The 24,108-nt window shown below is 38.2% G+C and overlaps 3 protein-coding genes across 4 annotated transcripts in view; 1 reads left to right on the forward strand and 2 right to left on the reverse strand.

Moving 5' to 3' along the window:
- Positions 1-15,597, reverse strand: part of LOC130438783 (uncharacterized) — a 63,614-nt gene extending 48,017 nt beyond the window's left edge. For both annotated transcript variants that reach the window (XM_056770951.1, XM_056770950.1), the window contains exons 1-3: positions 14,443-15,597; positions 1,249-3,552; positions 748-865 (exon numbers count right to left, since the gene is read on the reverse strand). In XM_056770951.1, the coding sequence (XP_056626929.1) occupies positions 748-865; positions 1,249-3,348 (2,218 nt within the window). In that variant the 5' untranslated portion in view covers positions 3,349-3,552; positions 14,443-15,597. The remainder of the gene's footprint in view (positions 1-747; positions 866-1,248; positions 3,553-14,442) is intronic.
- A 609-nt stretch (positions 15,598-16,206) lies between these two features.
- Positions 16,207-20,561, reverse strand: fbxl15 (F-box and leucine-rich repeat protein 15). Its single transcript, XM_056770999.1, is given in 5 exon segments — positions 16,207-18,072; positions 18,295-18,508; positions 18,511-18,796; positions 18,935-19,094; positions 20,456-20,561. Coding segments are annotated over 5 exon segments (915 nt in total). The 5' UTR covers positions 20,521-20,561; the 3' UTR covers positions 16,207-17,882.
- Positions 20,562-21,217: 656 nt separating this feature from the next.
- gpx9 (glutathione peroxidase 9) lies at positions 21,218-23,680 on the forward strand. Its single transcript, XM_056771011.1, has 5 exons — positions 21,218-21,349; positions 21,971-22,064; positions 22,470-22,600; positions 23,221-23,351; positions 23,573-23,680. The coding sequence occupies exons 1-5, from the start codon at positions 21,218-21,220 to the stop codon at positions 23,646-23,648; spliced, it is 564 nt and encodes a 187-aa protein (XP_056626989.1). The 3' UTR covers positions 23,649-23,680.
- The last annotated feature ends 428 nt before the right edge of the window (positions 23,681-24,108 follow it).

Here is a 24,108-nt window from a genome sequence, read left to right on the forward strand (position 1 = left end):
TGCTGCTGTTAAGACTCAAACATTATATCTGCCATACGAACACAATACAACATACAAAAGGTGTTAGCTAACAAAATATTAAAAGATGACCTCAGTTTTAAACCTTGAGTTTATACATACAAAAATGCACGTGAAAGGTGTGAAAAGTTATCATATTTGTTCTGGAATTTAAATCGATGCGTTTCTTTTTAAAATCAGAAGCCGTGCAAATTTGTGTCATCCTGGAAAACTCATTGATTTTCACTGCGAGCGATGTTGACTGTTTCGAGCAACGAAAATGTTGACGTTCCAAAATGGCGGACACTTGGATCTTTTTGGAGTGGTTAAAGGTGGCAATACACATTACAATTAAAAACATGGCTTTACTTAAACACTTCTATGTAATGTATCCTGATTATACTGTATAGTATGCGATTTTCTGTATGCTCGAAAACAAATATCTACCACATAAGATGCAATGTATGGATTCCCACGGAACCCACAAACAAATGTATATCTTGAGTACACTGTAAGGGACCTTTATTTACCCTAATGCACTTTTCATATATGCTCTTTAAAGTATTTCGTTTAAATGGTGTTACAGCCCTTTATGAAGATGACCAGCTTTCATGCATTAAATGCATATGGGGTAAGAGAGCAACACAAGTAAAACAATCTGAACACAATCAGCTTTTAGTAATCTAATTGTTTTATTATGGGGTCTGATGTTATTAAAGTGAGCAAAGTAGATAAATGGAGGCTACTGACTCTTTTCTAGTCCACTGGCAGTGATTTCTGTAGAAGTGCCAAATAGAAACTCCCACTTGGCGCGGGCGATTTTCTGACAGTGCAGAGATGGGCCTGGAATCACAGAACCACCATCCAACTGCAACACATACCCAAAATAGACTCATGTTAGCTTACAAGAGACAGCAAACTAGCTTCTTAATACTGAAAACCATTTTCTCTTAACTGCTAATGTATGACCTGAGGTGTTGAGTCTCCCAGTGAGGTAAGACAAATCAACGTAATTTAAGTTTCAACTTAAAATAATAACATTAATTTAAGTTTATTATTTCTTAACCAAAGAACCAAGATTTAATATCCTAGTTCATTTATTGGAGAGCATGACTGATGCATTGAGGAGCAAAAGTGTCCATTTGTGTGAGCGTGACAATTTGTACAAAATTGGTTTTATTTTCGAACTTCGAACAGTTCGAATTCTGTTCACATTTCACAATAAAAGTCCCATGTACACACACATCTCACCTGTATTCCTGAAGAGGGATGTTCTGAATGGTTGCTGTTTTGGCTGGACTCAGGTGAGATGCAATCTCTGTCTCCAAGGCTCCCCGTCACTCCGCTGGAACTCGGGGATGACCCAGCCAGGCAGGGGGGCTCTCCACTCTCTCCTTCTCCCTCCTCTAGAACCACCGGCCCTAGAAGCAAAGCTTGCCTTTTCCTCCATTCTGTCTGCCTCTGCTGTTGTGTTAGTATGGCCATCTCCTCTACTTTGTCCACCAGGCTATGGTTTGTTCCACTTACTGCTTCATTAACATGCTTTCCTCCTCTGTCTGTCACCCCAACCGTCTCACTTGTTCTGTAACTTTTAAAAGTCCCTTCAAGTGGTTGTGGCAAACTCAACTTCCCTACCTCTGTTTTTGCTTGCTCTTTCCATTGCTGTCTGGACGTCCAGCTAACTGGAGAATCGTTGACATTCTGACCAATAAACAAGCGTCTTGATATCTCAATGCTTTCTGCGATGACATCATCACCCCAGTTATCCTCCTCCAGGAACCATGGGTCAATAGGGGTCCATTCCTCTCCAGTGTACTGTGGGGTCTTGTGTCGGTGCGGGGTGGGACTATCAGTGAACAGCAAGTCAGCTCTCAGCTGCCGTGGATCTCGCAGCGGAGAACCCAAGTCTGCTTTGGACAGACTTGAACGAAGAAGATGGGAAGGGAGGGCAGGGGAATCGGGGGCACTATCCACTGGGATAGACCCAGACATGTGATGGGCCAAGTCTTCAACTAAACCCAAACGCTGGGTACCTGGTGCTTCAGGTTGGTGGGAAGGAACCCCATTGGTAGCAGGGAAGTCAGATGGTTGGGGTTCATGCACAGGTATGTTCATTTTAACAGCCATCTGCACCGGACTCTGTTGTAGGGACTGATGGATATCTCTAGATGGATACCCATAGTTTGTGCTGTTCAGGTGAGATCCCCCAAACACAGCAGGTGGTGGACAACTTTGGACTTCATTGAAAATGGTAGAATCCTTGGTGGCTTTCTCCGCAATCCTGCGGGCAACCTCAGGACTGTTCAGAGGAGACGAGTTATTGCTTCCACTCAGCTGGTTCAATCCACCGGTTGGAGTGTTGGCCAAACTGGTCCTTTGCTCCGCTTGAGGCTTGTTTGCACTTGTTTCCCAGTTTTGACTGACTGGAGTGGAACAGCCTTGTTTTGAAGAAAGTTTCTGGATGGAGCATTCTTGCGGCATGGATGTAAACGTCTGTTGTTGTCCAGCGTGGGATGAGAAACCATCAGACCCTGAACTTTTAGGGATGTCACGCATAGCTCCTACCCTGCCTGGACCAGGATCATGGCGATAAGCACTGCAATTTGGCACAGATGAGCCTTCCCAGGATTGGCAACGTGCCCTCTGTTGCTGGTGAGACTTCGGACTCCAGTTTGACCCACGAGCAAACTTGCACCTCAACAGGGGGGAGCCAAACTCTTCCAAGGCTCGTTGTGTTGAGGCTTGACCAACGGGATCCAAAGCAGATTGACAAAATCCTGGTGAACCAGAGCGCTGGTAAAACTGACTGTTATTGCAGGAAGATTCAGCAGGCCCGGAACCGACTGGATCACTACACCGCTTGTGTAAACAACTCCCTTCTTTCATCCCACTGGGACTCTTACAAGGACTCTCCACGGTTTTAATGTGAGGCTTCTCGATGTATCTGAAAGTGACAACCGATCTCTGCCCAACCTCAGGTCTGGTGTTCTGGTGATGTTTGCAGGCTCGACAAGGTGTCCCTGTTCCAGAGAATGATAAAGAGTGGACATGTTTCAACTGTTTACTGTCAATGTTGTTGGACACGTGTTGGAATGGCTCCTGCTGGGGAATGCTGCATCTTTGTGGGGAAGCCCGGGAATCGTTTGAGGGCTGTAGTCGGAAGCTAACATTTGGTTTGTATGTACCACAGGACTGTGCGCTGCTAGCAGGTGCTGCCTGGGCTAATTTGTTAAACGCCTCGACCGGACCATCCTCCTCCACTGAGGTTTCACAGGAACTACCATTCCCAGCATGCTCGGGTGTGGACCTCACCTCCACATACAAATGAAGGACTTTTCCAGTTTGAGACATGGCGTCATAGCCAACACAAAGTGACACAGAAAAAGATTAAATCGGAGATAAAGAAAAAAGAGAACAAAGTGTTATAAATAGAACAAAGATCCTCAGTTTGTAGACTCCAGTGCAAGTTTATTTTTGGTTCCTCAAACCGCTGTTCTTCAGAAAACCTCTCTTGCTAGAGCAGACACTTCAGTCTGAGAGGACAAGCCATCGCACCTGAGAAAGAAAAGAAAAACACTGTTATTAAATTCCATTACAATTATTTATTGAAGTCCGGAATCAGTCACATTGATCTTTAATGTCAACATAAAATATAAATACATGCTTTTAGTCTACTTGTTAAAACTAAAAAGAAAAACAACTGTCTGATTTAAACAACTTTTCATCTTAGATGACGTCACCAATTGTGCCTTAGTTTTAGCCAATGAATGACGTTTCAGTGTTTCATTTAACAAAATGTGAAATAAAAACAGTGACTTTTGACGGTCAAATACACTGAAGTTCTGATAACTATCTATCTGTTAAATGTGCCTGCTGTGAAAATGAACATCCGAAACTTGTAAAGAAAAAAACGATGAGGCAGAAAACTAGATTATATTTTTGTATCAGTAGAAGAACCAATTACAGAGGAAGCAATCAGAGGATATCATCAGTAGCCAGGCACACACACACACACACACACACAGTATAACTGTACATCAAGAGTGTTAATCCTTAATGACTCATACATTACAGCCATAGTCAGGATTCCAAATGTTATTACATTTACATTACATTTATGCATTTGGCAGACGCTTTTATCCAAAGCGACTAACATTGCCTTATACAATGCATTTTTGTTTCTGAGTGTGTGCAATCCCTGGGATAGGACCAATGACCTCGACGTTGCTTGCGTGCTCTAGCAGTGCTCTTATCACTGAGTACAGGAAATGTTATCAGTGCATACATATATAAATAATACTGCTAAAATTTCTTAAAGACTTGGCACTAAAATTTCATCCAAATTGGACCGATGTCATGTTTCAGCAAGACCAAAACAAGACTTTGTCAACAGATCTGTCTCTCTTTAAAGGTTTGAGGGAGCAGTGAAGCAAGGCATTATGTATAGTCAGATGATAATTATAACGAAATAATCCCGTCAGTAGGTTGAAGGCATTATCACAAGAGAGAGAGACTGTGGAGAGAAACTGACAAGATCAAACTAACACTGCGTCAGCGATTAACATTAATTACACATAATTATTAAATCATAGACAGACGCTATTGACCAATGAGAATCCAGTGTTACAAAGATACAGCTACATGTTTAGACACATGCACAAATAAACACATCTGCGCTCTTTTTACTGGAGAATAAATGAGTTCATGAAGCCTCAGAGACAACTAATGATTTTGTGATTTATCTCATGTGTGCTGAACACCATAAACACACACGCATGCACTTGTGAAAGTGTCTTTCGGACGTTGATGCTGTGGAAAAATAAACACAGCTCTTACAGAATCAACTTCGGACAATCAAACACAGATTCATATTTAAAGATTCCTTGCATTAGTGTGGAGTACAAATTGGTCCATAATATTTCAATCCACTGAGGTCAAATTATTCCTGAAGAGAGATTTCCAAAAGCATTTCCATTAGTGCTCATGACAGATGAAGATGTTTTTCACAGAATGGTGTAGTTCCAGCATCCATCAATAGGGGGAGACTAATAAACACTGAAGATATACCGTTCTACAAACAGCAGACTGACAAATATACAATACACCAATCATGTATCTCTTGACAAACTTAACTTATGCGTCAACATTTGAGTTTCTTATTCTGTAAATTCATATATAAAATGTTGGATGTTAATATTTCCAGTTTACTGAAAGAAACAATCGTGGATACAAATGTAGTGAAATAATGTGGTCCACATTTTAGCCTGCATAAGCAAAAATGGCTATTTTTAAATTGAATTTTTCCAGCCAGTTGAATAACAAGCGAACAGAATTACTCTGGTTCAATCTTCTACAAGCATCTTTACAGAAAAAAAGGATTTGTCGGTTAATGAGTAAAGCCTCATTGATGATAGTGTCACATCATCACGACAATATTTGCTCTGGGTTCTCAATATCATTCGCTCTCCAAAAATATTCTGTCTCAAGACTTCTCAGCTCTTTACCATCAGCTTCATCAAAGCTTTAGCTTACTTCCTCTTTAAAATCCACAATGTTATATCACACAAACATCTTCCCTACGGAGCACGTTCACTGCTGCACACATAGAGCATCATTAAACAGATCATCTATCTGTGAATTATGAAAGAAAAATTCTGCTGACGGCGATTTATGCTAAGTGTAACTAAAAACGTGACACATTATTTATGTTTGACTACATTGGGTCTTCAAAATGTACTTTGTGAAATCAGAAATCATTACAGAACAAGAATAAATAACACTTAAATCTCATGAAACATATCCAGGGCACACCAGGAACTCTTTTTCTACCACGAAGAACATCTTCCTCCTCTAAATTCCCATTACTATGATGAATTGTAACTTTAACTTTAGAGGGCTTTTATTTTGTAACTTTGTAACTAATATCTTATCTTATCTTTTGTGTGCATTACTCATGGGGAGATATATGCAGGGCTCGAATTTAAGGGGGATGCGAGGGGACTGAATCCCCCTTGTTGAAGAAAATGACAAAAAGCTTCCCCTTTGTAAAGCCACCATACCCCATATCATCTCAATTACAACCTTGTTATAATTATTATAATATAAGTTTTATAAAGCAAATTGTCTTTGTCAGTCTGAAAAGTATTCCATAATTTATATTTTTTTAAATAAATCATAGCTATTGTTCAGACTTTACATCTGTCTGTGGGTTTTGCGAATGTTTAACCAATTAAAAGTGTTTTAAAGAGCTTGCAACTACACCTTGAAGCTTCATTGGATCATCAAGCTGTCAATCAAACATTATAAATCCACCCAGTCTCTATTGTGAACGAAGTTCAGCGCACATATAGAATGTCTCTGTGATCTGATTGTTGTAAGGATGGACAAAACATACAGTATATGGCCAACATTTATTTAAAAAAGCCTCATTAAAGTTCATGTGACACGTCATACTGTGAAAAGCCATCAAGGGAATTACATTATTAAATTAAATTCAAACAGAAAAAACTTTTAATTTGTAAAAAAAAATCAATTTTTGCCTTGATCATCAAGAGACTTTGTTTTTAAAAATAATAAAATATTGAATCTATTTGGATAGCTCAAATTTCGTCGAATATAAATTGCAGTTGTAATAAATCTAGGGCAGTGCAATTAATCAAAAATTAATCACAATCATCAATTTTGGCCTTCAACAATTACAAAAACAAAAGAATTGCGGTAAAACAATTATGGGCAAGTGATGTAACGGGTAGGCGGGTTAAACACCGTGTGTCACCGGTAATACCGACTATGGCAACAAGCCTAATACCTTAATTGTCAAGAGAAGAATACATAACATCAGCACTAATATAACATAGAAAACATGGAAATGGTCCTAAAAAGGCTTTATTTTTCTTTAAGCAAAATATCTTATTTCTAGAGTCAAATATGACCCCATATGTTATTCACAGGTTTAATAATAGGTTTGCATTATTTTCAGTGTCGTGCATCTCAGACTGATCTTTCACGCACCATAACAAGTCACCTGCAACACAAACACTCGATGTAACCGTCAAGGAGAAAGACTGAGTCACTGCAGAAGATTTAATGGTCCCTCTGAGGTCGCAGTGCCTCCCAAGTGTCTGTATTTGCCTGTTTACAGGTTGACTGAGCCAGATGCACGCAGCACGTCTCTTTATAGAGCACAAGAGTAAGTGTGCTAATCTTAGTGTGCTACGTGACAGACTGACCACAGTAATGACATTTCAACATACTTACAGAGAGAGAGAGACAGGCCTTCTGAGGACAACATGCCACTGCTGAATGCCTTCAACAACGTGGAATTAAAACTGACCCTATTTACAGTACATTACAAATGAGAACGCATTAAACACTATAATAACAAACTTCAACTTAAGTTTTTAACACAATCAAATGTCTTTACTTATGGAACCATGTGTGGACTATTCTGTTTCACCTCAACATAAATTGAATGCATTTGCGTGTAGGTCATTTATTTTGAAACGTTCTGGGCTTTTTTTCTGTAGAATGGCATGGATAAACATTTACGGAGTAACCTGTTGCTTTGTAGATGGGGTCAAAATGTACAATTTGGTCAAATTTAATGGGTAAAAAATTCAGAGATTGGTACTGTGATTTTGATTTATGACAATTGAAAATGGGTATATTTGCGTACAATTATACAATTCAGAGTTATTATAGTTTGACTTTAGCTTTATGAATCCCCATATCTTTAGGAATGTAAAATGGCCCTGTTTACATGCAACCAATGAATCCACTTGCATCGGATTGATGGCTCAATCAGACTGAAAAGCCTTCATGTACATAGTATTATTCTAAATAATAATGTTTTCATTCCAAATGTGAAAAAACGGACTAAATTGAGATCATAAATGCATACATCCAAGATGAATTTTGAAGTGAGATGATAGACGATTGTGCAGTGTTGCCAGGTCTCATTATGCTTAAAATACATGGACGATCTGAAAAGTTTTTAAACGATTTCTTTCTGGCGGTTAAAAGAGGAATAATGTTGTTCATCAGATGTTAATATTTGGGATACGTAAGGTCATTTTAACTAGTTTTTGGATCATTTTGAATAGCCATTGGACTGGATTTGTTAAGCGAATCTGGCAACCTAGCTGAGCGTATGAACAGAGGTTCTGTTCGGAATAAATTTCATGTACATGTAAACAGGATTATGAATCATATTGCAACATTAAGTGGACATGTAAACAATTACTGAAAGTATCTGCAATCAGATTGAATACATTGGGATTGACAAAAATGGGTGCATGCAAATGAAGGTATCAAAATACAATTTTGTCTGTAATATTAAGATCAGTTTAATTCTTTTTGAGATATATGCATGCAAACTTTGGAAAAGAAACATTTAATTTTTGAATAGTCACAACTGGCATGTTATGAGATTTAGTCAACAGATTCTACCAAAAGACCTTCCAATCTTTTTGGAAAACGAATACAATGTCATCTTAAGTCATTTTTCACACCCTATAATCTATCTCCAAATTTGACGAAATGCTCATCCATTTCATTTAACATTTTGCCCTTCTTCATCATTTAGACATTTCCTTCACCACGAAAAATGATCAAAATAGAAATATAAGCTGTGCACTTCTGTGAGTTGATGTAGACTCAGTTTAATTCTTATTATCTAACTTTTCTATCCAGATGCTGAAAAAAGAAGAAAGCCGAGATGAACACGACATTGAAAAGAATACAAGGAAAGCGAGTCATTACAGTAAAGCTCTGTACAGACTAATCCACATGGTTCTTAGCACTTTTATGGATAAATGTATGAATAAGTTTGCCTTGAATTATAATCTGGTTTTGTTGAGCACAGCGAGCAGACAGCTGTAGTCATAGAGACAGCTCCATGCCAATGAAAAGCCTCTCGCTCTCTCTCTTTCTCTCTTTCACTCTCTGTCACTCGTTCTCTTTCTCCACTTAAATATTTCCATCCAAGGAGACCGACAAAGCACAAGATCTCAAATGTTTCTATGAATAGAGCAGGTTGCAACAGGTGATGTAGGATGATTTATAATTCTGAACTACCAAACAAACATTGCAATGTCCAAATTAAGCACATACATTACTAACAGGGCAAAGATTGATTCATGTTTATGAATCCACATGTCATTTATCAACCGTCCTTGTGCTCCAGAGGAGAAAATGTGGAGATTTGTCATCGTGAACATGCCATGAATAGCCTTCATTACTGAAATATATTTACAAAAACAAGTGATGTCACTTTCTCCAGGGTCAGGCCTTATGGCTCATCCTCAAGTATCTAGAACATTTTACGATTATTTTTTTAAACTTAGAGGTGAAATATAAAGTCTGCATTTTAACCTAATGAGAGGTTGTCAACCTGCAGCAACATAGAACGTAAAGTTGAGTCACATATTAGCTGATCTGCATCGACTCTGAATGTGACTCATCTAATCTGCCAGAACAGGCCTTTTGAAAACTAATCATTTCATTCCCACACCAGCTCTGTGCTGTCAAAAAGACGTATGAGTCAGGGGATGGAGGTGACTTTAAATATTCAATTCCCATAATAATACCATCAGCCTTAAGGTCAGAAGTCAGTAATTGTTGAGTCTGAAACCACCTGTCTTTACATGTCTGTGTGTGTACAAAGCTACATGCATGTAACATTAGCCAGCTTTGTGTGTTTGTAGGTGTGAAATATTTGTAGAACTTGAGAGACGAGCATTGACTTAAGGTCCAATGTATAATTTGTGGAGGATCTATTGAAAGAAATTCAATACAGTATACATAACTATATCTTCAGAGGTGTATCAAGAACTGACATAATAAAGCGTTATGTTTTTATCATCTTAGAATGAGGTATTTCTATCTACATATGTCACGGGTCCCCTTACATGGAATTCTCAATGTTGTTTTTTATAGTGGCCCTAAACGGACAAACTGCTCAATAGAATGCATTTCATAAATACGTTATCTCCTTCGGCAAAGAAGAGAAAACGTGACGACATCTTAGTGCGGTGTCAGCCACCGCAGTGCTTCAAAAGGGAGGGTTGAGCGGTGGAGTGAGCCATTGGTTGCAATTCGCAACCTCACCACTACATGCCGCTAAATATTATACTGGACCCTTAAGGACCACATGTGATTGTTCGGATCAGTATATCAGCAATATTTTGCATTAATTATTACATTAATACAGAAATACAAAACTACATATTATTTCTACATAACAGGAATAAGAAGAACTGTACAATCACACAGAGAGAAACAAAAAGAGAGTTTGGAATTCACCTTTAAAAATAATACAATCAAAGACACATTCTTAAAGTGATGGTTCACAGTTCATTCCCCAACCTCGTCATTTCAAATCTGTGTGACTTTCTTTCTTCTGCAGGACACAAAAGAAGATATTTTGAAGAATGTTGATAATCAACCAACATTGAACCCCACTGACTTTCATTATGTACACAAAACCACCGAGACATTTCACAAACTATCTTCCTTTGTGTTACACTGAAGAAAGAGACACATAAAGGTTTACACATAAAGGCGAATAAATGATGACAGCATTTTTTGGGGGGTTTGAACTATCCCATTCATTTCAAATCTAATACTAAACAATTTAATAACTTGTGAAACAACTTTTATCTAATGACATCATGTGCAGTATATCAATTACTTTTCATCCCCTGAAAACCTCTTTCTAACAACCCACATCCAATATGCTACGTAATGCCCAATTCTCACAATCCAGCCCGGTCCCAATGTAAAAATTCCAGTTTCATTTTTTTAAACCTGACTATCCTGTTTGACTCATAATGTCAGATTACAGAAGCAAAACCGGTTGTGAGTGACATTTCATATTGATTTTAATAACGTCTGTCATAAAATATGCAGTCATGTAAGAGTCCGTGTATGTGTTTGTGAGGCAAAGATTAGAAATACAGAGCCAAAAATAGCATGCGCTGATGTGGTCCAATGTCGTATTAGGTTGAGACAAGCTCTCTCGCCACAGTTGCTAAAGACCTACTTTCTCCTTCTCTACTTAATAGGATTTATATCCTCCGTCTGTGATACACAGACACACCTGCAGGTCTGAGCCAAGCTCTTCCATTAACACGGCTAATCTGAGACCGTCCAGGAGCAAACACGCCCGATCCACCCTTGTCTCTATTCCTAACCTGAGGTTCCTACCAAAATAAGAAATCATATTTTCCTTGAAGAAAATAAAGCATATTTCTACAGTACGAGTAGTAATGAATCAGGTCACCCAAAACATAACGATTTACTCATCGACGCTTTGTGTCGTTCTGAAGTCGTCTTTTATGCGTGAAACACAAAAGGTATTTAATTTATTGAATATCCGGTTGGGTGAATTTAATACAATGTCAATGACTCAAAGCACACAAGAGTGTCCACAAAGCAATTCTCTTGTTGACTTTGGTGAAAACTTACCCGATGAAAACATATTTTACAATAAAATCAAGTGGCCGGACAAGTTTGTGAGAGTCGCTCAATCTCAATCCAAATGAGATTTGATCTCATTCCAAAACTTGATTCATCAGCACATTAAACAACCTTCAAACAGCACCTCGGCCCTCAACCTGTCACATTAAACCTCATGAACGCATGAAATCTGCATTCGGACAAAAGTAATACTGTAATTCAGTCCTCATGATGTCCACTTCCCAAAATAACACAATTATCCACTTAACTGGGTGCTGCAACACAGGACAATCACGCGAAAGCTATTACACACATGCTTTTAAAGTCATTATTTACATTAAGGATTACACACATAAGTAAACAGTGGGTCACACTGCATGACAGACAATCTAAATGAAAAATACACACTTTGTAATAAATAGCAGGAGTATATACTGAACTCATTTCTACATGACGTGACGTGAGTAATGGAGTCGAGTTCAACACTTAAGAAAATGAATCAAGGAAATAACCAAAAGTGATGTGTTGTATCAATTATTATAGTGATAATTTCTACAGGAACATTTTAGCTTGACTGAACATAAACTTAAGCATGCAAAACGACAATAAAAAGTACACAGTGAACTCAGTGTGCATAGTAAATGAAAAATGTGAGTTAACTAAAGATCAAATTGAGCAAACTTAAAATAAATTGTAATGTATTAGACAGCAAGTCAGCTGATGGGGACCTAATGACTTAAAAACTTCTTTAAAGGGGTGATTTTTTTTCTAGTTTTACACAAATCTAGTCTTTAAAATGCATTTCCAGTAATTTAACTGACATGCATTTATCCATACATGCATACATATACATAAATAAATGAAATGCAGATGAGCAAACAACTAACTAAGCATAAAGAAAATATAGCACAGAACCTGATTGATTCCTGCACAAAACAGCTCACACCTTTGGAACGGTAAAAACAGAAACTTTTTGTGGAACAGCACCCTGCTCTCATCCGGCACACCTCTATCAGGACGCCTAAACATGGGTTTAATGCAAGAACATGTCACATACCGAACGCTGTTCAGAGCAAAATTACACTTCCAATACGACCATTTCGTTTCATCTGAAGACAGATGGAGCGAGTGGGAGCAAGACGGGAGCGTGTGAAAGAAAACGTACGAAAGGTTGTTGAAAGTGTGAAGGAGAAAGAGAAGAAAGTGGCGCGTGTGGGCAGCAGGCGGAAAGATGAAAGAGGTTTTCATGAAGGCTCATGTTCTCAGGCCTGATACAAAGCGAATTACGTGAGAGGACCACAGGCAGGACAACATACTGATGAGAGAGACAGAGAGAGTGAGAGACAAGGACAGATAATGTCTCTTAGCAAATAAGAAATAATATATATGTAAATATGTGCTCTGAATCCCTGAAATGAAAGTACATTTACAACCTGTAAAGTCTAAAACCTGAATGTCACCTTTCTGTATAGAGAAAACAAAATATGAGTTGTCTACATACCAGCATGTGCATGCATACACAAACAACCTTTATGGTGCCAGCAGCACAAAGTCTGATCATCATGAAACGATAAAGAGCAAAACATGACAGGAATCTCAGCCTCGAGAGGTCACGCAGAACACAAAGTGTTGAGATTAAGACAGAGAGTGATGTTTGTACCGGGATAACATCTCAGTCTCGTCAGGCTGTCTGATACCTCTAGGCAACATCAGCTAATGAAGACAAAACATCATCGCTGGCCCTCAGACAGACAACACACAACTCTTCGCTTGCTCCGTTTCATCGCTCTCTTATTCCTCCGTTTAAAGCCTCCGTCTGTCATTTTGCACAGGTTCTGTGTTTCATCCCTTCTGGCTCGCTCTCACACGCTAAAGGTCGCGCCGTTCTTAACCCGCAGCGATGAAACCTGCAGCTCTCTCTCAGCCTCTGTCATTCATCATCCTTAAGGACTCAAATGTCTTTCTGAGGACAACATCTGTTCTGCCTGCCACCAGCGGACAGACAACGGGGTCGAATCAACGCAGAGTCACTGAACCAGAAGGAAATCAGACCTAACAGAGTTTCGCAGCTTTAACACATTATTACACATTCCAGGAATGATCTGTCAATCATCTGTTGATTCTTTACCAATCTCGGGTTGGGATTTGAATGAAAACCGTTCACACCCCATAACGACGTTGAATTGAAATAACAGTAGAAGGAATTTAATTGAAGCACACAACAGGTTTTTCAACAAAATAGGGATAAAACATATTAGATTGCAAGACAAGCCTTCAACTGTTTCATGACGTTTGCCTCCATTTTGGAGACTTTGGGGAGCTTTTCGAGTACTTCTTCAGCTAGAAATATATTTCTCAAATCCACTCTTCCAGCATTATCTGAATTTCTTTACATAATAATTTTCCCCATTCTGCATCTTGTCGTCTACCTCAACTCAGGGGACAAACTGGAATTTCAAAGACTCGATTCGGTATAATGTCGCACCTGCAGCTGATGTTACGACAACTTGCAGAGGTTTTCATCCAAACACCTGCAGGACTTTTTATGGCCATGCAAAACACATCAAACATCCGCAAAACATGTAACAGACAAATCAAATAATACAACATAAGAGTGGATTTAAACACAATACGGCATCAGTCCGCATGCACACATCTCTGAGTTATGACCTCAATGTCCTAGAATGATCAACTGGTTGATTCCCACGATCTCATGAAAAACTTCCAGCATTATTTTCTGACACAAACATACAAACCCACTGCTTCACAATAGAGGCAAATTAATCTCTCATTTATGCCATAAAGGCCAAGTGTCTAGCACATGCAATCTCAGGCCACATCTCATGAAGAAATCAACACTAATCCAGCATGAATTTTAACATGACAGTCTGCTGAAAACGCTTCTGAATGCAGCAAGCATCACCATCACATGGGATACTCGATCTATAAATAATCCAGCAAACACGAAAGATACACAGTGAGTCTCACCGGAGTCTCAGGTGGAGAGATGGATACTGGAATGCGGTCTGTCCCTGCTGCTGTTACTGCAGTCCGCGCGCGCACCGCATCATCATCATCATCATCCTCTTCATCTCTATCATCCGAGGACTCTAAACGGGTCTGTGTGGGGAGTCCAGTGTGTGCGTCTGAAGGGGGCTGATACACGCCACTGCCCTGCATTCGTGTTTTAGGGGAAGAAGGAACGGACAGTACGGAGTGTGTTTGTAACTAATAGAGTCGCACATCAGCGTGCACCAGCGCACCGACACTCGCTCACTCTCACCCGCCCCGCCGGTAACGCACGGGGCGTGTCCTAAATGACGCGCTACCGCACTGCTCCTAAAGTCGTGCCGCGTGCGCAGTGGCCAAAACTGTTGCTGTTTTATATTAGACAGAATGTTTGTTTACATTCAGGTGTCGTTTAGTGGCTCAACAAAAACCTTCATTGGGACTTTCTGATATCATGATTGTACATCAATTGACCCATCTGTGAATTCGGAGACATTGACAATTACGCAATGTTGCACATCTTATTGTTTTATATATTTGAAGATTTTCTATCATTTAATGTTAACTTGTTTCTATATTGCTTTTTCTCTATGGCTATAACACAACTTTTGCACCTTGTAACATGTCACATTTGTGTGTAATGTACTTATCTCATCTTCTGTATTGCCTAAATATTTCATTGACTGTTGTGTATTTTCATATAGATTATTATTACAATCATTCTTGGACCTTTTTGTCTGTGTTCTGGAAGCTTCTGCAAACAAACAAACAAGCATACTAAAAAGATGTTTGTTCCATACCTTACGGGCCGTTATGTCCCGCCCATTTCGAGACACCAATATCTATTCTGCACACTAATATCCATTCTGCACACTTGCTCTGTTTCTAAATGTAGTACGCAGTATGCAGGGCGTTAGTAGAGAGGGTATGCATCGACGTCACATTCCCACGTGAGCATGTAGGGACACGCCCTGGTACACGCTCTCCTGGGTGGCAAAACACACAGCCAATTGGCTGAGGAGAAATAAATAAAACCGGGACTAAAACACGCAATTATTTGCTGAAATTACAAGCATCTAGACTCGACGGGGATCCTCACGATTTCTCTACAACTTCTCTACAACTCTACAACCGGCGTGCTCACGTGGTGTATACGTGGTAAAGTGACGTCGATGCATACTCTATTCCATACGGACGCACGCATGCTAGTGCGCGCGCTCTTACTGAAATCACTGACAGGTGTGACGAGTTTTTCAGGTTGAGGCTCAGCAAGACTTTAAAATATAATGATCCCGTTAAAATGAACATTAATGAGATTTTTCTCTACTGTTAATAATAATGATCTAAAGAACTGCAAAACAAGTTTCTTTTCTCTCTCTCTCTCTCTCTCTCTCTCTCTCTCTCTCTCAGGAGAAACGACAGAATGTGTTTTCACACGTCTGTCTCGTGCATCACTCTCACGCACGCGCACAGACATAAATATGCATATACAGAAATGTTGGCACAATACAGTTGCTTTGCCAGGAGCTATGCTGTGTGTTTGGGCATTTGAATAATTACTCTTTGACTAGATTTGTTAAGAATGTATGAAAGTGGCACACATGAACGTTCATATTCACATGTTAAACCTAAGCTAAGTTAATACTTCAGACTCTTCCTTGCCCATATTGACACTTTCTTTCCATATTTCTTTATTTTGCACATGAAAACTGTATTACACCTGTATACGTTTAATGACTAATACTTCTGAAATTCTGGTCATTTGGGCGCCACCTTTCCTTTGTTAATGTGGAGCATTCAACACTTATGCTGTGACACAAACATGTCATGTCATGGATCATAAGTAAGATTTCTTTGTGTTTACATCAAGTGACAAACTTCTTTTGTTGACATCATATGCTACAGTGCACTCTGGTGGTAAATTAGTGTCAGTCAAATCTCCATGTTTAAATGTCATGTCACCCACAAGAAATAACAAACATTTGTCGTTTTACATAAAACTTTATACTTTATCTGCACTTTGCATTAATTATGCACTTAATAATTTACAATCGGCCGTTTGCAACAAGTGCTTACACAACTATACAAAAGCAGTAAACATTAAAGCAAAGCGCATGTGCAAATAATACTTGTGACACTGTAAAACGAGAAATTTTGCCCAAAATAAAAAATACAAATGAAAACAAAACAACTGCCCTGCTGTCTTTATAGTTATTGAAATACTCAGAATAAAACAACATTGTATAATATAGTGGTCCTAAAAAGACCCCCAGCATTTGAAATAAGCGCACTGATAAACCTTAAAAACTGAACTCGCCTCAGTTTATGAAGAATCATATTCATTTTTGATCATAATGAAATAAAACCAACACGACATGTGGAGCAAAACCAGCAGAAAAAAATAGAGTTTGACAGTTAACATTTCTGTGTGTGTGTGTTAGAGGATCAAATATACAAGTATAATTTGTATGATTTGTCCTATTTAAACATGCAAATTCCATCCTCATGTGTAATAAAAACAATGTTATATTTTCCACACAAACACAAGAGTGAATTTTAGTAGTCTGAAATATCAAACTGAAGTTGTCATAATTGCTTTCCATTCGTGTCTATAAATCAAATGTAATAAAAGTCTGAATTGTTTTGGAAATGTTATTCTTTCCATTATGAAATAAATGGAACTAAAAACAACACTGTGTGCATTCTGTAAAACATAACTCGATTGTTCCAGGATTCATTCTTGAAAGTGCTGCCTTTCTATTTTTTTCATAAGTGATATTAAACAGAAAGGAAATCCTGTGGTTTAATAATGCTGGGGGATGCTGGCGGTCCAAAAGATGTTTTGAAAAAGTGCAAGTATTTCAGTATTTCACGAGTGCAAAATTATACAGCATTTGGTATCTGCATAAAAACAAGGAAAGCTGCATCAATAAATAAGATGGATTTCCCAAATGTTCCTCCGTATTCCTGGAGAATTTCATAAATAAAGTTTGGGATCAGATCTAATACAGCCTGACTGCTAAAATACACCTAATCACACAAGCGCTTGTCGATTTCATGTCCAGTGAGATTGCATCTGTGTAAAAATGTGCGTTTCGGTTTTTCAGAGAAAATTCCTACAAAACATAACAAACATTCAATCAAGACATGCACACAAATTTCCATTGACGGCATTCAATAAATTGTATAAAATCCTCTCGAATGCTCATCTGAAATTGACACATATTTTGATTTAAAATTTCATAGTTTGGCTATAGGCTTATTGTTTAGGGAACGTCATCTGAAAAGCAAATTATTTGACATTCATCTGCAATATTGTACCATACACACAATACACTAGAAACACAAATTGTGAAATGACACAAGTTGAGATTTGAGTTTGTGTTGATGTTAGTTCTAAACAAGTAACTCACTTGTTGTTAAATCTGCAGGTTAATAAACGGAGCGAATCCTACGACATCTTGCAGCAGCACTAGCGCTCTCTGCAGCGGAGGTTCCACATCAATATCCACATCATGTCGGCGCAGGACACCAAGACTGGACTCTGTTACGTTGTGACAGTGGTTGACTTTAAGACTTTTAAGTTTGGGACAGTACTCTGCCAGCGTCCTGCAAACAAACCACAATGTCTCATCCAAAAATAGTCAAGACACTGAAGATCAAAACAAATGTAAACTAAGTTTTAGCAAAACACAGATGAGTGCGTCAACACACAACCATTCACAACTATAAAACGACTCATTTATGTGATCTTGTCTGTTCCGGAACAAATACTTTTTCAGTTTAGTTTCAATAGAAATTTTGTGGGCACTTAAAAATCACACAACACACCTTATAGATTCATTTCGTACTCGTAAGCAGCCAGTGAGGTCCAGCATCTCCAGATCTCTGCAGCGTTTGGCCACTTCCTCCACGGATATGTCTGTTATATTCGCATTAACGGCCACCGAGAGCGAACGAAGCGCCGGGCACTTCCCGGCCACGTAACACACGGCGTCGTCCTTCAGCTGTCTGCAGGCGGTCAGGTCCAGCGAGCGCAGGTCGAGCAGTGATCCGCCAGGCTCCGGAGCGCCAGGACGTCCACCCACTCGCAGTGAGCGAGATTCAGGTGTTGCAGACGAAGACAGCTGAGAGACACGGCTACCAGAGAGTGACGGCTCAAGTGAACGCAGCTCCGCATGTCCACGCGCAGCAGGTGCTGGTTCTGACCAATCACAGGCAACAGCTCTTTGTCTGTGATCCAATCAGAGCAGTTGTGGATGCAGAGGTGATGGAGAACTTGATTGTTGTGAAGCATGGAGCAGAACGCTTCTTTGGGAATGTGAGGTCCGGTCTGAGTAATGCAAGAAGGGTAAATATAGTGACATCAAAATCTTTTATATCCACATCTGATATTATCATATACACCAGTCAGTGTGGAATCTAAGAAATATCATAAGACTGATCGCTGCGGGTGTGAAAAGCGTCTCACCTGTGCAGGGTCGAATGTGCGGCAGTTGGCCAAGTACACCTGAACGAGTGAGCGAAAACTCTTGCTGACGCGCTGCAGGCTGACCAGGTGACGCAGCGGCAGGTAGCAGATGACGTGTGTAACTAAAACATCCTCCCAGGGCAAATCCAGCAGCTGACAACTGTCATAACACACAATACATTACACACATGAATCAGCAATCTGACAACACAACAGTAGTGTAGCTCACAAATGGACATTTTTTTTAAACAAAGAATATAGAGAAGACCAGACACAGGAAAAAATGGATGCCATAGGAAGAAAGGTTTTGTCCATGATGTGATCAAAACGAAACTGAGACCGAGCTGCACATAAAACTCAAGATTTTGAGATAACGTTTTTTCAACAAAAAAAAGGTGCATACCACAGACATTTGCCCTGAATCGATGTTTCCAGCACATCTAGCTAATATTATGTCACTTCTCTTATTTAAATGTGTATTTATGGTAAATCTGTTTTCACTGATTTTTTTTTCTATTTTCTACTATTTCATCTGTTTGATACAGTATATGACATATATATTTGTAGTAAATATCATATGTTTATTTTAATTTACATAACTTTGATTTACAAAAAAAACGTATTAATTTGCACTACTTGTTCTTTCTAACAGATTTCACAAAATACACAGATATTCAAATAATTGTCTATTAAATACATTATAAGCATGCCTTGGACCTATGTCCAAAAATTGATGTTCCCAATATATCTAGGAAATATTACATCACTTATCACTAGTATTTTATTTCTATGTTTATATATTTCTAAAACATACTATTTCATGTGCAGTATATTTACGTGTGCACTACATAGCACATACATCTGTGGAAGCACTTCTTTGAATATTTCCATTACTTGAATGTGCTTTGGCAATACTAATGTGCAGTGGATCATCATGCCAAAATGCAAACTTAAATAGAATTTGTTTAGGCTAAAATTTGTATTGTAACACTTATATTAGACGCTGACACCGAACTGTAATCTGTTTTGACTGACCGTTTTTATTCATGACAGTTATTACAGTTACTGTTATATTGTACAGCATTTGAAGATTTTGGTTCCAAGATGAGATAACTCAAAAATCAAGTTCTTTTTTTTGTTGCCATGTTTTAATTACGCTTTATTGTGTTATTTAGCTGTATTTTTAGTAACTATGTCAAATTGAGTTAAATCAAAACAAATCAACTGCAGTTTGATTGAGATTCATTTTAATGCACAATAAAAAAACATGCTTTTTGTTAACTCATTTTGGAACCAAACCCCTCATTTGCACTGTGATACGGTGTAAAGATTATTTTACACATGAGGAACATTAAAGCATGCATACAAATCAGCTTGTTCTCTTGTAAGCACATCAACACAGTTTCATACACTGACTGCAAGCTGTAGGAGTGATGTGATGATGCACGTTTGTTTTTAAATACGTGCACAAATATCTGGCTCTCCGTTTAATGAGTCTCTCTTAAGGAAGCATAAATATACCTATTGAACGGCAAGCGATCATCAGGATCTTGCTCCATGCTGATATTTTCTTCATTATTAGTCATTCTTAACAAACAGCTGACCACCGGCACATCCGGGTTCTGCTTCGGCGAGTGCTAAACTGGATTGACTATGAGGCGTGGCGCTCTGCTGCCATCTAGCGACCTGGAGGATGGGGTGCGCCAGCGTTACAGCAAACTGTTACTTTACAGATTGAATCGGTACCGATAAATAAACACACTTAAAAGTTTAACCCATGTAAACGTCAGGGGGTAACGCACAAATTTGAACATTATTAATATCATAGATAGTTTGTTGTTTGTTGGTACAATGTAGAGCAAAAACATATCATCCTCATTTCAGATATTTATACACATTTTGTCTATCTGTCAAAGTTTCTAATTACGAGGAATGACTGAATGCACATGTAATATTGATAGACACACAAAAGCGAAGTACAAACCCAAAGTACAGATAAATAATGAATTTATTTTATTAATTTATTATTAATAGATGTATAAGTGTCCGCTCTAAGGATTCTGTTGACCAGCAATACTATTACCTTTCTGTTAAAGAAGAGAAAGGTCACATTGCATTGCAAACCTAACAAACGCACAGCTCAATTCACTGGGGTGTAGAACAATAGATTCATCCATGCAGAACCACTGCTGAGCCAAGAGGTACAGAACACTGAATGAAACGCAGCCGAGAGGCACAGGTTAGCACAGATTGATCACTCTGATACTACATATTACAGCAAATATGACAGCAAATTCAGTTTATGACTTCACTGTGGAGAACCTGGAGAAGAAGGCTGTTCCACTCAACATGTTCAAAGGAAAAGTTCTTCTCATTGTGAACGTAGCGACCTTCTGAGGGTCCACCATTGAACAGGTATAAGTGTGTGTGAACCCTGTGACTTTATTTTAATGTCATCTAAAATCTCAAACATATAATAAAAAAAAAGTTTGATATAATGAAGTTGTGGAACGCCTTACTGCCACACACAAGAATCTAGATGTGATGATATATATTTAGTCTTTAATGGCTTTTAGGTCACAACAGAAAATACTGTTAAGTTTGAAACATGTAATGTGTCTTTAAGACTTAAATAATGAGAATACAAGGAATACTTTGTTTGTAACATATATTATAATATATTATAATTATATATGTATATTAACAAAGATTGTTGATGGTCCCGAGATCCAGGTTTTTTCAGTTGTTGGGCCAAAACTGTGAAATAATCTTCCGGTTTCCCTCAATATAAATTTCATCTGAATAAATCTAAGTTATAACATATCTTGTCTTACAGGCATATAACTGTTTCTAAAGTTTTTGAGGCATCATTATTTATTAATGTTTGATTTTTTTGGATCAAATATTTACTTTTTATGCTACTTTTTGTATGATATTGAACATCACAGGGGTCAACTGCTCCTGTTTTTATTGTGCTATATAAATACATTTTGATTTGATATTTTGTTAATTCCTCTGAATGTGCTTTTTGAACAGTATCACAAGATGAATGCACTCATGAAGATGTATGGAGATCAGAACTTCATCATTCTCGGGTTCCCCAGCAATCAGTTTGGACTACAGTCACCTGGTAACACCTGTGGTCTTATGTAACGTCAAAGTCATCTATTGTTTATTAGGTGTACTGTTCAATGAAAAACTTTTTTGAGTGCTTTCCACACAAGAATACAACAGACAGTACTGGCAGTTACATCAAATATCTAAAATAACATTATGACTTCGTTCAAACTGTGATTGTTGTGTATTTATTAAATAGAGACAGAATAAACTGCTGTCTCAGGTTGGGAAAGTTTTCATAAGGGTTGGAATTCATTTTACTTTTACATTAATTGTTTTGCTTTCACTATTATTTACCATAAACATTTTTTTGCTGAAAAGCAAATAAGTCTGTTCATTCAAACATTTTGACCCTCATTTTTAAGTGCAAATTACTTTGTTTAAACCCTGACAATAATTTGGGTTTCCTCTCCTTCAGAAGAGAATCAGGAAACTCTTAATATTCTGAAATGCGTGAGGCCGGGAGGAGGATACACACCCCAGTTCCCCATCTTCAGTAAGATTGAGGTGAACGGTGATGATGAGAATCCTCTGTATGCCTTCCTGAAGGTAATTCAAATATTTATCAAATAATGTTACAATACAAACCAAGACTTCATTTCATTTAAAGGGATAGTTCACACATGGAAGAATGTTAGTCATTTTCAGTTCCGGATGATCATTGACTAAGGTGCACGAGAACTCTTTGTTTTCCTAAATTCTTCAAAATATCTCATTATGTGTTCAACAGAACAAAAAACACAATATTTTTTCCTACTATGATAATGGATGATGTCACAGAACTGAAAATTGTTAACATTCTTCCAAATATCTTTCTGTGTGCTCATTGGAACAAAGAAATGTATACATTAAAACCACCTGAGGCTGAGTAAATGATGACAGATTTTACATTATTGGATGAACTATCCCTTTAAGCAAAATATAATGAAACGTATTTCTTGATATTGATTTTGGATGTAAATGATGACTTTGACATGTTCTCGGTGGGTTTCTAGAAATTCACTTAAATTTCTAATGGAATCAAGTTTTTGACGTTGTGCAGTGAAGTGAGCAGAGTAAAAGGAGGGGTGATTTGTCTTATCCCGTAGTCCTGCGCTGTCTCCGTCCTGTGGAACAGATCATGTCGATTCATTTGAAATCAGTTCTTGTTTAACACGTTGTTCTTTCAGGAATCTCTTCCATTTGTAAACCCTGTCGTTGGAGACATCAAGAAACTACACTGGTCTCCCATTAAAGTGAACGACATCCGATGGAACTTTGAGAAGTTCCTCATCGGAGCAGACGGAGTTCCTTACAGACGGTATCAAAATTCACAATTCCCTTTTTACCTTTAATTTAAAATCACATTTGCTTTTTGTTTTTGAATGTCTTGTGCAAAAAAACCTGCTTTAAGCCATTTGCCAACCATTTTAATGAACATTTAAGTAAAAAATATTTGTTTGAATGCTATTATAGACCCATCAGAATTACGTATATCAAGAAAGCCAAAAACAATATGTCGCACTGAATTCTGTATTGCAGGTATGATCTTCGCTGTCCTTTTGAAGACATAGTGAAGGATATTGCGATGCTTGTGAAATTAAGCCACGGATCATAATACAGATTTATCATCCAATCACAGAACATTACTCAGGAATTGATACTTCAGATTCACGCCTGTGATCTGTAAAGCGGCTCTTTCTCAGTGAGGTGTCACAGTGACGGTTCTTCAGTAAACACTTCACAGAAGCTGATGGATCTGAAGGGGAAAAGAGAAGATCTGATCTTTAGTGCATTCACTGCGATCTTCTGCTGACCCGACACTACACACTGAGAGAAGATCTCAAATACCTCAATGATGTTACAATGACAGCTGAATGACAGTAAAAATCCTTTCAACTTTTCTCCACCATTTATTTTCATGTCTGAGAATTCTTTTATTTCTTTAATTTTATGATCCACAAAGATTTAAAACCTTCATATTATCCAAAGCCCTTCTTCTCAAAGCCTATACTTTGCAACAATAAGAATTTTCGATATTTGTTGTCATCGTCGCCATTAAATGATCATTCATAAAA

The sequence above is a fragment of the Triplophysa dalaica genome, chromosome 17, assembly GCF_015846415.1.
Source record: "Triplophysa dalaica isolate WHDGS20190420 chromosome 17, ASM1584641v1, whole genome shotgun sequence".
NCBI lineage: Eukaryota > Metazoa > Chordata > Actinopteri > Cypriniformes > Nemacheilidae > Triplophysa > Triplophysa dalaica.